Source organism: Rhinatrema bivittatum, chromosome 3, assembly GCF_901001135.1.
Source record: "Rhinatrema bivittatum chromosome 3, aRhiBiv1.1, whole genome shotgun sequence".
Lineage (NCBI taxonomy): Eukaryota > Metazoa > Chordata > Amphibia > Gymnophiona > Rhinatrematidae > Rhinatrema > Rhinatrema bivittatum.
Window position 1 is genome coordinate 118,166,698 of NC_042617.1, and position 12,894 is coordinate 118,179,591.

At 41.4% G+C, this 12,894-nt stretch overlaps 1 protein-coding gene across 1 annotated transcript in view; it reads right to left on the bottom strand.

Annotated features, from left to right (window-relative positions):
• Positions 1-3,028: 3,028 nt before the first annotated feature.
• The window catches only part of ACTR2 (actin related protein 2), a 113,020-nt gene continuing 103,154 nt past the window's right edge, over positions 3,029-12,894 (bottom strand). Inside the window, exon 9 of the mRNA XM_029593618.1 lies at positions 3,029-4,040. Coding sequence (XP_029449478.1) covers positions 3,870-4,040 — 171 coding nt within the window. The 3' untranslated portion in view covers positions 3,029-3,869. The remainder of the gene's footprint in view (positions 4,041-12,894) is intronic.

A 12,894-nucleotide genomic window follows, 5' to 3' on the forward strand; every position in this document is an offset into this window, starting at 1 on the left:
GAGCTGTTAGGAAAGAGGGAGAGAGAAAAGGAAAGATGCTGAAGGAAGGAGGAAAGGAAGAGGGAAGAGGAGAGATTATTCCTGGGGGAATTCTGCGCAAAAAAATGTAAAATTCTGCACACAAAAACTTACAATTCTGCCTACTTTATAAATTGGTCAAAATATAGATGACCATCTAATTAATTTAAAATGTAATACAGAAAAAAAGTTATTACTTAAAGATGCAGAGTTTTAAATATTTTGAGCAGAATTTCCCTAGAAATTAACTGAGAGTCTCTTCCACCTTCTCTCCCTACTCCCCTGGCCAGTCTTTCACTTTTCCCTCTCAGGCCCCAAATCCTCCACTTGACACTGTATCTCCCCTCCCCCCTATAGGCTCAACCCCTACCACTTTATCTCCACTCCCAGTTTGACCCCTCTCTCTGTACACTCCCTTCACACAGGCTTCCTTCTGTCCCTCTCTCACACACACAGGCTCCCCTCTTTCTGTTGTGCACATACACACTCTCTCATACAAGCTCACTCTCTCACACCCCTGCACACTGGCTCCCTCTCATCTCCCCCCCCCCCCCACATAGACTCCCTCTCTCTCATACACACACACACACATCCCTACATACAGGCTCTTACACATACCCACACCCTCACACAGGCTCCCTCTTTCACAAGCACCCTCACATACACACAATCCCTTTTTCACATACACCAGCTCCCAATCTCTCACACACATATACACACACACCTTCATTATCTCCTCACATAGGCAACCTCTCTCTGCCATACACACCCTCTTTCTCACCCCCAGGCTCGAAGTCTTACACATAACACACTCACTCCATTGGAGTCTGCTCCATCTTCATATTGAGCGGGACGGCTTCTACTCGCCTGGACCTGTTGCATCTTCGCTGCGCGTGAGATGGCCTCTGCTTGCGGCATGCCGGGGCCTGCCAAATTCTGAACTCCGCAGTAGCACAGAATTCCCCCAGGACTAGGAGATGCTGAGAAGAGGTCATTACATTTTTACATCTAGTCCTGTTAATAAATTTGAATGTTATGTGGCCCTTTTCATAAAAAGTGTTGGAAACCTGTCCCTGTTGTAGGCTGCTAATCTGCTTAATATATATGGTTTTTTTTGGGGGGGGGGGGGGGGGGGGTTTATCATCATCATCCTGGCTCCTGTCCACCAAAATAAACTCAGATATTTACCTGGAAAAATGGCAAGTCAACATTTTACACTAATTTTCTCCGTTATAAACATGGATAAATTCCCTGGAAAAATAAACAAAATAAAAACAAAAAATGAAGGTCCCTAAATATGAACTATAATTGTACCTAAGGACCCTCTCTCACACAAACATACACACACATAATTGCACCTTCCAAGCAATGTTAATGGAAAGTTCAGAGGCTGCCACTATAAGTGTCCCACTTTTTAAGCTTGCTAGTCATCCAAAAATCAGCCTTATTGGTTACAGGCTGTGTCACAAGTCATCACGATAACATCTCATTAGTCCTAAATCCTTTTCTGCTTTTGTCTGACAATGTGCTGTGTATTTGCCAGTGTCACTAAGAGGCATGGATCTTTAGCTTCCATCTCTCCTCATCTATACATCTGTGGCAGGTAAGATTTCTTCAGCACCTCCCTCCATAGTTTTATCAAGATACCTAGAGATTTTAAAATAGTTTTGTTAAATAAGTTTCTAGCTGCATGGTAATCCTGGGGTTGGTTCAGCCCCCCCTTTTTTTTTTTTGCCTGTCTGTGCCCCTGTACAGACAGGCATTATGTGATTCTGACTCTTTGTAATGTAACACATCTTTGCAGGGGAGGATGTATGTGGGAGAGAAAAGGTTTAAAATAGGCCCATAGCGATCAAATTGGAACAATTACATTTATCATCTTCTAACCCTATTTTGACTAATTTAGATATCTGTATTGTTCTGCATATTAAGTATGTTAGTCATTTTTACTTATTGTTTTATACTGTTGAAAACCACTTTGGTGGACGAGAAAGGCGGTTTATTAAAAAAAAAAAACCTCATTAAATCTTGCCCCCTTTGCCCTATGGTTTCAAGAATTGGAGAAACCAAACCGAAACATGGCATACACTCAATATGTAATGTAAGAACCCCATCAACCCATTCTACAAATCTAGATTGGAAAGCATTCTGGAATCCATGCCTCTCTCTCTGCCTTCCCCACTGTTTCAGTTTGCTCAGATAAAAGGAAGGCTCTTATCAACCAAAATTAAGTCTTTGTATTATATTCAAGCTTTTATTCAGTATATGCATTTAGATTGCTTGCACAAATTTCTACTACAGTACTATGTTTTCTCAGTAATTGTAATGGCAATAGAGTATTTTGATATAATCCCACCCTGTGGCACAAATGTTTCCTCCTTTAGCAAAAACAAAATCTGGAAACTAAGCACATTTTATTGGTACTATTCTTCTCCACTTGCATGCAGACACCACGTCAGTCCATTGTACTTGTGAAGACAACCCCCCCCCCCAGTAAAGGCAGCCCTGACTCTTAACCATCTGTGATTAATAAAACATATACACTGACCCAAACCACATCCTTCCAAAGATTCAGGAATGGACACAATTAGTCACAGATATTAGACAGCAAGATCCCAGCCCTGTATACCAATTATGACCTTTATTTTGTGACATTCAGAACTGTACAAAAATTATATGTGGGGGTAAATCTCCATGTAGCAGAATCAAATATTGCCCCCTGTTGGCCCAAATCTTTATTTCTGGGGCACAAGGAAAAATGACATGGGCCACACACCTCACTTATGTAACTCAGGAATTTTGCAGAATCGAGGTCAATATTTTTAGCTGAACTAAGATGGTACAGTTTTTCAAAATGTACTGCTGTCAGTAATAGTTTGCATTACGTAATTCACTGCTAGCTGAGTACATGAGAAATCAGTTTGCAATAACTTCAGTTAGCAGTGGGCTGGTGTAACTTCAAATTTTAGAAGTGCTGCTGACACACACAAACACAAATAAAAACAAACCCTTTAACAACTTGTCAAATAATTTTAATCAATGATCTCTGTAATTATAAATTTTACAGACACTTTTTGGACATTTTGCTTTGCAATTGGTCATTTCTAGAGAGCCCATACCCTGCGCTAATGTCATCATTTGGACGGAGTCCTGCAATCACCTCCCAGAACTCCACTCTTGGTCACGATGCTATGTGGAAATAGCATCCCAGATTCTTAAAAAAGTAGAAAATAAAAACAAAGCATGTTTTACCCCCATGGCAGAGAAGAAGCACAGCTCCAAAATGCTCTGTGTTTATTGGTTTCCCTGGTTTCCATTTTCCGTAAGCGAAATGCTAAAGATTCTTATGTTGACACAACTGTGGTAGTATAACTGTTTAAACCTTTACTTTAGGGAGAAGTGAAGCATCGAAGAGTACAAAGGTAACTAGCACAAGAATGCAAAGGGAGAGAAGCAGTTGCTAAGAGGTTTTCTTATGCTAAATAAAAGGCAGAGCCACCCGGAGAGAGCAGGACAAAGCTAGCGGCCTTACACCAGCATACTAAACTGAGAGAAGCATACCGGAATTATCCAACGCCCACTGGGGAGGAACAAAGCAGCAGGCAGGCCCTTTTGCTCATGGTCTTTGTTCACAGGGAAGTGGTTAAATTAAATAATCAAATTTAGCCACATTAACAAACATTTAACAAAAGCGTCCCTCAGGAAATCAGAACAAACCCTGACCTTTTGGGTCAAAGGGCAGAGACAGGCCTTTCCATGTCCTGTAGCTGAAGGAGTTCAAAGACTGGCAATAAAGGAAGAGCGCTTTCAGGGGGGAGAGGGGGCAGGGGAAGGGCCGTGAGCTTTGGAGTTTATCGCACAGTCACACCGAGCTTCTCCAGCACGCGCACTCCTTTCTCCTGGTACTCTTGCCGGCTCATCCAAAAGTTGTCCTTGTCTTTCATGATATCTGCTAGCACTGCACCACCCAGGAAGACCATGTGTTTACGCCGAGGAGGATCCTCGATGCGGATCTTGAATTTCTATATGGGGACAAGAATAAGGTGAAAATATTTTGGATGTTTTTGGAATAGAGTCATTCTAGGTGCTACTCTACATCAGGGGTGGCCAACTCTGGTCCTTGAGAGCCCCAAACAGGCCAGGCTTTCAGGATATCCACAATGAATATCCATGAGAGAGATTTGTACGCACTGCCTCCAATGTTGCAAATCTATCTCATGCACATTCATTGTGGATATGCTGAAAACCTGGCCTATTTGTGGCTCTTGAGGATCGAAGTTGGCCAACCCTGCTCTACATGATACTCCTTTTCTCAGCAAACCTAAGGAGTACAGTTGCAGATTTGTTAGCAAAGGATCTTATCCTGAAAGCAGAAGTAGAAAATATAAAAAGTCATTTAATTCATAATGGCATAAGTACACACAGCTATCTTCCTATAGAAGTCGTGCTACTAATACTGTTTTAAACGTAATAAAAATGCAAGGAGTTGATGCACTCAAATTAAGAACTTAAAATTTGGTTTTACAACTTTATCAATTTTCAGCATACAACAATGGAATATACATAGAATCAATTAGAAATAATGCAGCGAGTTACACTTCAAGAAGGATCACATATTTAAGAACTTAGAAAATATTGCTAGAAACATTATCAACGTTGGGAAATAAAAATATATAGCTAAGCCTGGCTTCTGTTTCTCAGGCTAGCTGGAGCTGCAGAGGCAGCATTCACAGTCCTTGAAAAGAAAGGGATCTTGGCCATAGCACAATAGTGACACTTAGTGGTCAGGGTACATGTGTGCTGAGGTCTGGCGAGAGATAAGCAGTCTGTGGTTCCTGACTAAAGGATTGTCACTGCCCTAGCTGGATTAGAAGGAAAGGGCTAGAAACAGGGGGAAGCCCCTGATGTGGCAGCTCAGATCAAGCTGAAACCAAAAGAACAGGAAGAAACTGCCAAATCAAGAACATAAGCAGCACAATGCATCTCAGAGGCTTTGAGGAAGAGCGTGACCAAACTCCCATTGCATAGATTTTAAGACCAGCCCATACTCTTGCCTGCATAATTCGTTACCAGCTTCATTGCTGGATCCCCATTATCCTTTTCATAATGCAGGAAGTTGCTTTCTTGTTATCACCAGCGTCTGCTGAGCACTTTGCACTATGTGGCTACTGGCTTCTTCCAGAGGATTCCAAGAACCACGACTAGCATCCATCCTCTTTCAACAAAATGAAGATTTATTGCCCTTGTGTGTCATGTTTCTATTTAACAAACGTATCCGCTCCCTTCTGGATACTGTAGTTGTCTACAGGCCAAACTATTCATTAGCCGCAAGCCAACACCTTCATCCCCTCAGCCTTCCAAGAACTGGGAAGGGTGTAGTTTCTTTGTTTGAGTTTTGGATTTCCTGTGCTTATTGTACTGTTTGTGTACATAGTGTAGACTTCTAGTACTTACAGTACCTGCTCAGTTTCTGTGGCGTATGGAAGAAGCATATAAGCGTTGAAAAGCAAATTGAGATGTGTGACAGGTGTATAACAGCTTGTGGAAAAGGACGTTATTACTACCTTGCACTGCAGTAAGCAGTTTCTACAAACTTGTTCTGCTTTTCCAATTATTTAGAGTATGCCAGTGGTGTTTGCTTGGCTTTCATAACAGTTATACAAATTCACAATGCCATAGACCAGTATTGTAAGAGGCATACATGTGAAAAAAGGTATGCATGCATATAGGAAGTATGTAGAGTACAAGTGTATGAGTATGCTTATATGTGAAAAACAGCATTAAAAGTTATCAAAGAAAGAAAACAAACTTTAAGATCAGAGAGATCCTTTATTGGAGAAGAGATGGCTGAGGGGGGATATGATAGAGGTCTACAAAATCATGAAAGAACTTGAATGGTTATTTAATCTTTTGGATAATACAAGGACTAGGGGGGCACACCATGAAGTTAGCAAGTAGCACATTTAAAACAAATCAGAGAAATTTATTTTTAACTCAACACACAGATAAGCTCTGGAATTTCATGCCAGAGGATGTGGTTAAGGCAGCCAGTGTAGCCGAGTTTAAAAAAGATTTGGATAATTTCCTGGAGGAAAAGTCCATAAACAGCTATTAACAATAGGAAATAGCCATTCCTTTTGTCGGCATCAGTAGCATAGGATCTATTTAATGTTTGGGTACTTGCCAGATATTTGTGACCTGGATTGACTGCTGTTAGTGTGATGGACCCTTGGTCTGACCCAGTATGGCATACCTTATATTTTTATATTTATCATGAGATTGAGCATAGGCCAAAGCATTTTATAAAAGGCAAGTACTGTAACTCCTGGTGGGAAAAGTGAAGCTAACACTTTAAAAAGCAGCTTATGCTGGGAAAAATGTAAACAGTGCTTAAAAATAGAGGAAGATTGGTTAAAAAAAAAAACCAAAAAAAACACTTTGTGGGAGAGTAAAAAGGTTTTTTGTAGGTTGTTCTCTCCCCAGTGTATATAGATTTTAAAAATGTCCAAACTGCCTGACAAGGCAGCAATAAGATCTGTGCAGCCGGAGCTGGAAAAATGCTGGTTGCCAGTTCTCCCGGGTGCCTAAAATTTAACACCCAATGCCTGCATTTAGGGTTGCAAAAGGAGCCTCTGGTGGCAGTCAAGAGGGGAGATGGGCAGTATACAAGGTTTGACAGGAGGCAGACAGCAGTTGCCACTGGAGGGCATGCAAGGATCTGGGCTGAAGAGCTGTCTCCTGCCCCTGGCCTCCAAAGTGAATAGGTTGGAGTGGTTGCAAGAGGAGACAAAACCTGGAGGAAGCAAGGGACAAAGAAAGTTACAACAAAAGATAAAATAAGAGTGAAAAAAAAATGTTTAAAACTATATGGAAATGTTTTCCCTATTTCCTAAAATTTGGACTAGCACCCAAATTTTCCTAAACCTTTTCCACCCATTTGTGGCTGTGGTAGTGCTTGGGCTGATAGTAATGCCAAATTGAAGCAAGAGTAATTCTGTGTGCTAAAGTGTTTCTGGCGTTGACTAAGAGGCAGACAGGTGAGTTTATGTGGGTAGAGTGGGGAGTGTTAATTTAGCATCTATGGTGCCCCCTACTGCGCATAACAAATGTTTGTTTCAGGCCATAAATATCCATTCTGAATATCAACATTTATGAAAGTTTTGCAGATTATTCATCCTTCACGACATGATAGCTTTGGGCGAACTGAGCACTTAAGAGGATAATGTTCAAGTGTAAGTGTGTGTGTGTGTGTAAGTGTGTGTGTGTGTGTGTGTGAGTTGCTACAGTATTTTATAACCTGTGCACAAACTATATGCGCAGGTTATGAAATGAGTCCATGTGCGCGCAAACATGCTCCTGTATGTAAAAAAACTGCGAGCTGAGCAATTTCAGATAGCCAAATGAGTCTGAAAAGCGCTACTCAGATGGAAAAGAAGCACTTTTCAGACTTATCTGGCGAAGTAGTGCCCGCAGCTACTTAGCTGGATAATTCAGAACTTAGCTGCATAAGTGCCACCACTTAGCCAGATGAGTTCAAATTTGTCTAAGCATTGGCAAATGTGTTACTTACCCGGATAACTTAGAATTTAGTGCAAATGATTTACCTTGCTTTTTGCAAGTAATGACATTTTATTTACTACTTTGATTGCTCTTATTATGAATTTATAGGTTATGATAATTATGTAATAGTTAAATTATGTATTAATATTTTATTTCTGATCATTTATATGTTTTAGGAACTGACAATGTATTAGAATCTACGATATTGTTGTAAACAGTTATGATGGAACCCACTGAATGATGGTATACAAAAAAAAACATTTGTAAATAAATTAATTACTTCAAATTTTGAAGGGGTAATTGAGAAGATTTTACCCGTGCTATTTAGACACATTTTCATCATGGAAATCAGGGGTTTTCCACATGTGCATGGCAATGAACCAATTAATCTACCAGTTTGCCCAGTGCATCGGCAGCTCTTGAAGACCCTCCTGGCTCTTCATCCTGAAGTCCCTCCCATTTCACCAAGACCGCCTACCCTGTCAGTATGTCACTGTTAAGATGTTTACGATCACTTACTCATGATATTGAGCAGGAGTAAAATGTATGCAAGTAAGGTGCCACATTTACATGTGCAAACTGCTTATAAAATAGCAACTTACTCACATAAAATGTTGGCCCTTCCCCAGAATGCCCCTGGCTCACCCCTTTTTTTTACATGTGGAAATTTACTCTCAGACCCTGATTTACACTTGTATGTTGAGGTTTTCAAATAATATATGTCTGCGTATGTTATTTTACATGCGTGGTAATTTTTTTTTTTTTTTTTTACACATGCAACTTTTGAAAATTCACTTTTTATTATATAGGGTCTATATAAATGTATGGGTAAAGTAGTGTTAAATACTGACCAATTCAAAGTTAGATAATACTAAAAAAATTTTTTTTAAAAGTTTCTTTTTTTTAATGGAAAAATTTCCATTCCAAGTTATAAAGTGACGTTTACCTGTAATAGGGGTTCTTTGAAGACAGCATTCACCATAAGTAGGTCATGTGACTGTGTTCAGTGCTGGACAGATTTCCTGGAAAGGGCAAGCACCTTTCACTGCCTATGAGCAGCAACCCTGTGCCCCCCCCCCCCCCCCCTCAGTTCCATTCAGCTCTGATTGGGTGACGGAACACCACCTGAGGGAAGGTGGGTAGGTCTATGTGATTGGTGACAGACTCCATTCTGTTTATATATTTTTTTCGGAAGGTACAATTTCCAGAATTGTAAAGCGAGGTCTCACTAAGGACCTATTTAGGGGCAATATCACCTCCCTTTTTCTGCAGACATTCCTCTCTCTATACAGACAAGCATCGTTCTGGCTTTTACTGTCACTTTATACACCTGTTTGGCCACCTTAAAATCATCAGATACAATTATCCCCAAATCCTGCTCTTCCTTTGTGCTTAGAAGAATTTCAATTCCAAATCTGTGCCTTTCCCTTGGGTTTTTGCATATTTTAGCATTAAATATTAGCTGCTAGACCTTAGACCATTCCTCGAGCTTCATGAGATTCCTCCTCTTATTTTTCACTCCTTCCTGGCTGACCACCCTATTACAGATTTTGGTATCATCGGCAAAAAGACAAACCTTTCCCCGACAACCCTTCCGTTGTGTTGCTCACAAACATATTGAAAAGAACCGGTCCAAGGAACGATCCTGAGGCACACTGGCTGTTATTAATAGCAGGGTGTTTACCACTTCCCTTTGTCACCTCCCACTCAGCTAGTTTCTAACCCAGTCAGTCACTCTAGGATCCATACCAAGGGTTCACAATTTATTTATAAATTGTCTGTGCGGAACTGTGTCAAAGGCCCTGCTGTAACCCAAGTACACTATGACTAGAGCTCTCCCTTTATCCAACTCTCTGGTCACCGAATCAAAGAAATTGATCAAGTTTGTCTGATAAGATTTACCTCTGGTAAAACCATGTTGACTCCAATCTTTCAATCCATTGGATTCCAAAAATTGTACTATCCTATGTTTTAGAGGCGATTCATTAGTTAGCTCACCACATAGGTCAGACTAACTGGCCTGCAATTCCCAGCCTCCTCCTTACTTCCACTTTTATCAACAGGAATCAAAGCCCTTTTCCAGTCCTCTGGAACTATTCCAGAATGTAAAGAAGCATTGAAAAGGTCAGCCAGCAGAGCTGCCAAGACATCTCTAAGTTCCCTTAGTACCCTCGGATGTATCCCTTCCAGCCCCATCACCTTATCTACTTTTAAGTTTAGTTAGTTCCTCACAAACACACTGTTCTGAAAATTGACTGAGGTTTACCTCACTCCCAATCTTGTTTGTGTTTGTTTTACGTTGTCCTGCTCCCAGGCCCTTCCCACAGTGAACACCGAACAAATATTTGTTAAGCAATTTTGTTTTTTCCTCATCAGCCTCTATATATTCCTCCCCTTCACCTTTGAGTCTCACAATGCCACTTTTGCACTATCTTCTATCACTAACATATCTGAAAAAAAGTCTTGTCCATCCCATTTTACCTATGAAAGGGGAGGTGCAATTTCTAGGGAATTTCAATCTGCCAGATGTTGATTGTGACATCCTGACTGCAGTCTCTTCTAGAAACAAGAAGATCCCAAATTATCTGCAGAGAGAACTGTTCTGTTAACTGGTAATGGAATCCACACAGCAGGTGGCAATACTGGACCTGATACAAAGATCTGTATGAGGTGTTCCCCATTTGAGGAAGATCCTTTTTGTCACATATAGATTCATGTATACTCTTGAGGGTCCAGTGTTGACTGAGTCTTTGCTGAGTGTCTATTTCTGCCAGGTATGTGGCTCTTAGGACTGTCCCATGAGATATGGCAAGGGTGGCCAACTCCAGTTCATAAGAGCCACAAACAGGCCTAGTTTTCAGGATATCCACAATGAACATGCATGAGATAGATTTGCATACAATGGAGGCAGTGCATGCAAATCTCTCTCATGCATATTTATCATTGATATCTTGAAAACCTGGCCTGTTTGTAGTCTTCAGGACTGGAGTTGGACACCCCTGAGATTTGGCCTAGATCTACACCTCAACAACTTCACGACATAATGTACCTGAACAGTATGTCCAGTATGACCAACTCATTGTTCTGACAGATAATTTTGTTGGTCTTTAGACTCTAAAACTCCAGAATATTGATGTGTAACCACTTCTCCTGGAGGGACCAGAAGCAATGCATGTAGAACTCTTGTGGGTGAGCTCCCCAACTCAGGTTTGAAGCTTCAGTAGTTAAGACAATTTGGTAAGAGAGATTTGGAAGGATAAATTCCAGATCAAACTGGAATGGACGAGCCATCAAGACAGGAAGTCTCTGAGCTCTTCCATTACACATACACACTTCTTAAGTCCTTGCGTGGTTTGTTTCCATTGGGAGTTTAGGATCCCCTGACTTGTCTTATATTGTGATGTATCATGGAAGTTAAATGAATTATTAAGCCATAATTCTAATATTTTTCTATTTTAATCTTATACTTATATACCATTTTAGTCCCATAGGACCACCCAGAGCAGCTTACAACATATAGACATACACTTTTACAAATACAAATATATATAGTGCACTTTTAATTTTGGAGACATCAGCGCACTTGCACTTTTCCTCAGAGGGATATTGCTCCATCCCTGTCTGGATTTCCTCCACTGAGATTCCCTCCAGGGCATCAAATGAGGATGCAGTTGTCAGCCTGGGGCTCTGTTCCCTCCAAGGGTGACATCACCTTAAACCTAAGCCTACACCACCCTACTTAGGGAGGATAGCACACACGATCTTCTGCTGGCAGGCCTATGCCTAAGGGGTGCTCCTTCAAGCTTTCCTGAATGCTCACTTGTTAAAATTAAGGGTATGTAATTTTTACTTGTTTGGTTATGTCTTCTTGTTTTTCATCATATGTTTGAATAAGAGAAAGATTCAAGAGGAATTGGTTGTTCTGACTATAATAGGGGCAGGATTTAAGATCATGGCATCCATAAACAGATGACTGGAGTGGGGAGTTTTGTGCCTTGAAATCAGAATAGCATGGAGAGTCCACGTTTTTAGGTGCCTTCAAAATTTGGCTCCTTAGGCAAGTGCCCAATGTCGCTTATATTTAAAACCAGTCCTAACAATGACAGGTCAAGGCCAGTATGGACATGCAAATCTGAGGAAGACATCTCTGTCTAATTTCCCCTAGTTCAAGGTAAGTCTTTCTATCCCTCCTACAAAGGATAACAACTTGGGAACTTTAGTTATTGTAAATATCCATGCTCTCTCAGTACTGTAACAAGACTCCTATTATTTTTGACCTACTTATAGTAAAATGTATTGATATACTTTATATTACTGCGTCGTCTGTTCAAGATAAAGATAAGGTTAAGTTTAAAGATAAGATAAGATACAGATAAGATAAAATTGGCACATGGATGTGCCAATTTTATAACATGTGCACGCCGGCGCATGCATGTTATAAATCTGATGGCCACATGCAAGTGCGGGCGACGCGTGCAGGGGGATGAATTTTTGTTAAAACACGCAGCGACGCAATTGGGCCTTCCCCAGTTCTCTCCCAGTCCGCTCCAATTAAGAAGCGGAGTGGGAGAGAACTTCCCTACCCCCCTGCCTAACCTTCCTTCCCTTTCCCCTCACCACCCTGACGCCTAACTCCTAACTATCTACCTGCAAATTTTATTTTACTACTTACTGCTCTTCCGGAGCAGAAGTGTTTTCCACACGCCAGCTAGCTGCCAGCGTGCACTTCCCAGGACAGCAGCTAATGACCGCTGTCCCGGCCGGCCTCTGTTCCACTCCACCCCTCCCTGCAAAGACCACGCCCCCGGTCCACCCCTCTCTCAGGGCCCGGCACTTCTCCGTGTAACAGGATTTACGCGCTTGGCTGGACTTGTTCTAAAATGCACGCAGCACGCACAAGGCCCAGCCACGCACGTAACCCCCTTTTTGACGCCTGCGGCTTTTTGAAAATTTGGGCATTAATGTCTGTTGGATAGACGGGGTCCTTTGTTTTTAGTTTAAACAGATTTTCACCATAAATTCCTGGATTTTTCCCAAAAGGTGCCCATCTGTTTAAACCGATTTTCACCTTAATTTTAGACTGATTAAAAAGCTGTTGCAGAGCTGCAGTGATACAAGCCCTCCAGCCGCTGCTAGAAGCCAGTGTGGGCCAAAACCCATGCTGTGTTTCAAACTGATCCCAAGCAGCCAAAGTGCATTCTGTCTGGTGCCACATATGCGTTTGAAGCAGGTCCTGTCCACTACGAGCTCTTCCTGGCAGACTCTCTGGCCCTGCACAAAATCAGAATTGCAGTGTTACAGAGCGAAGAAACCTCA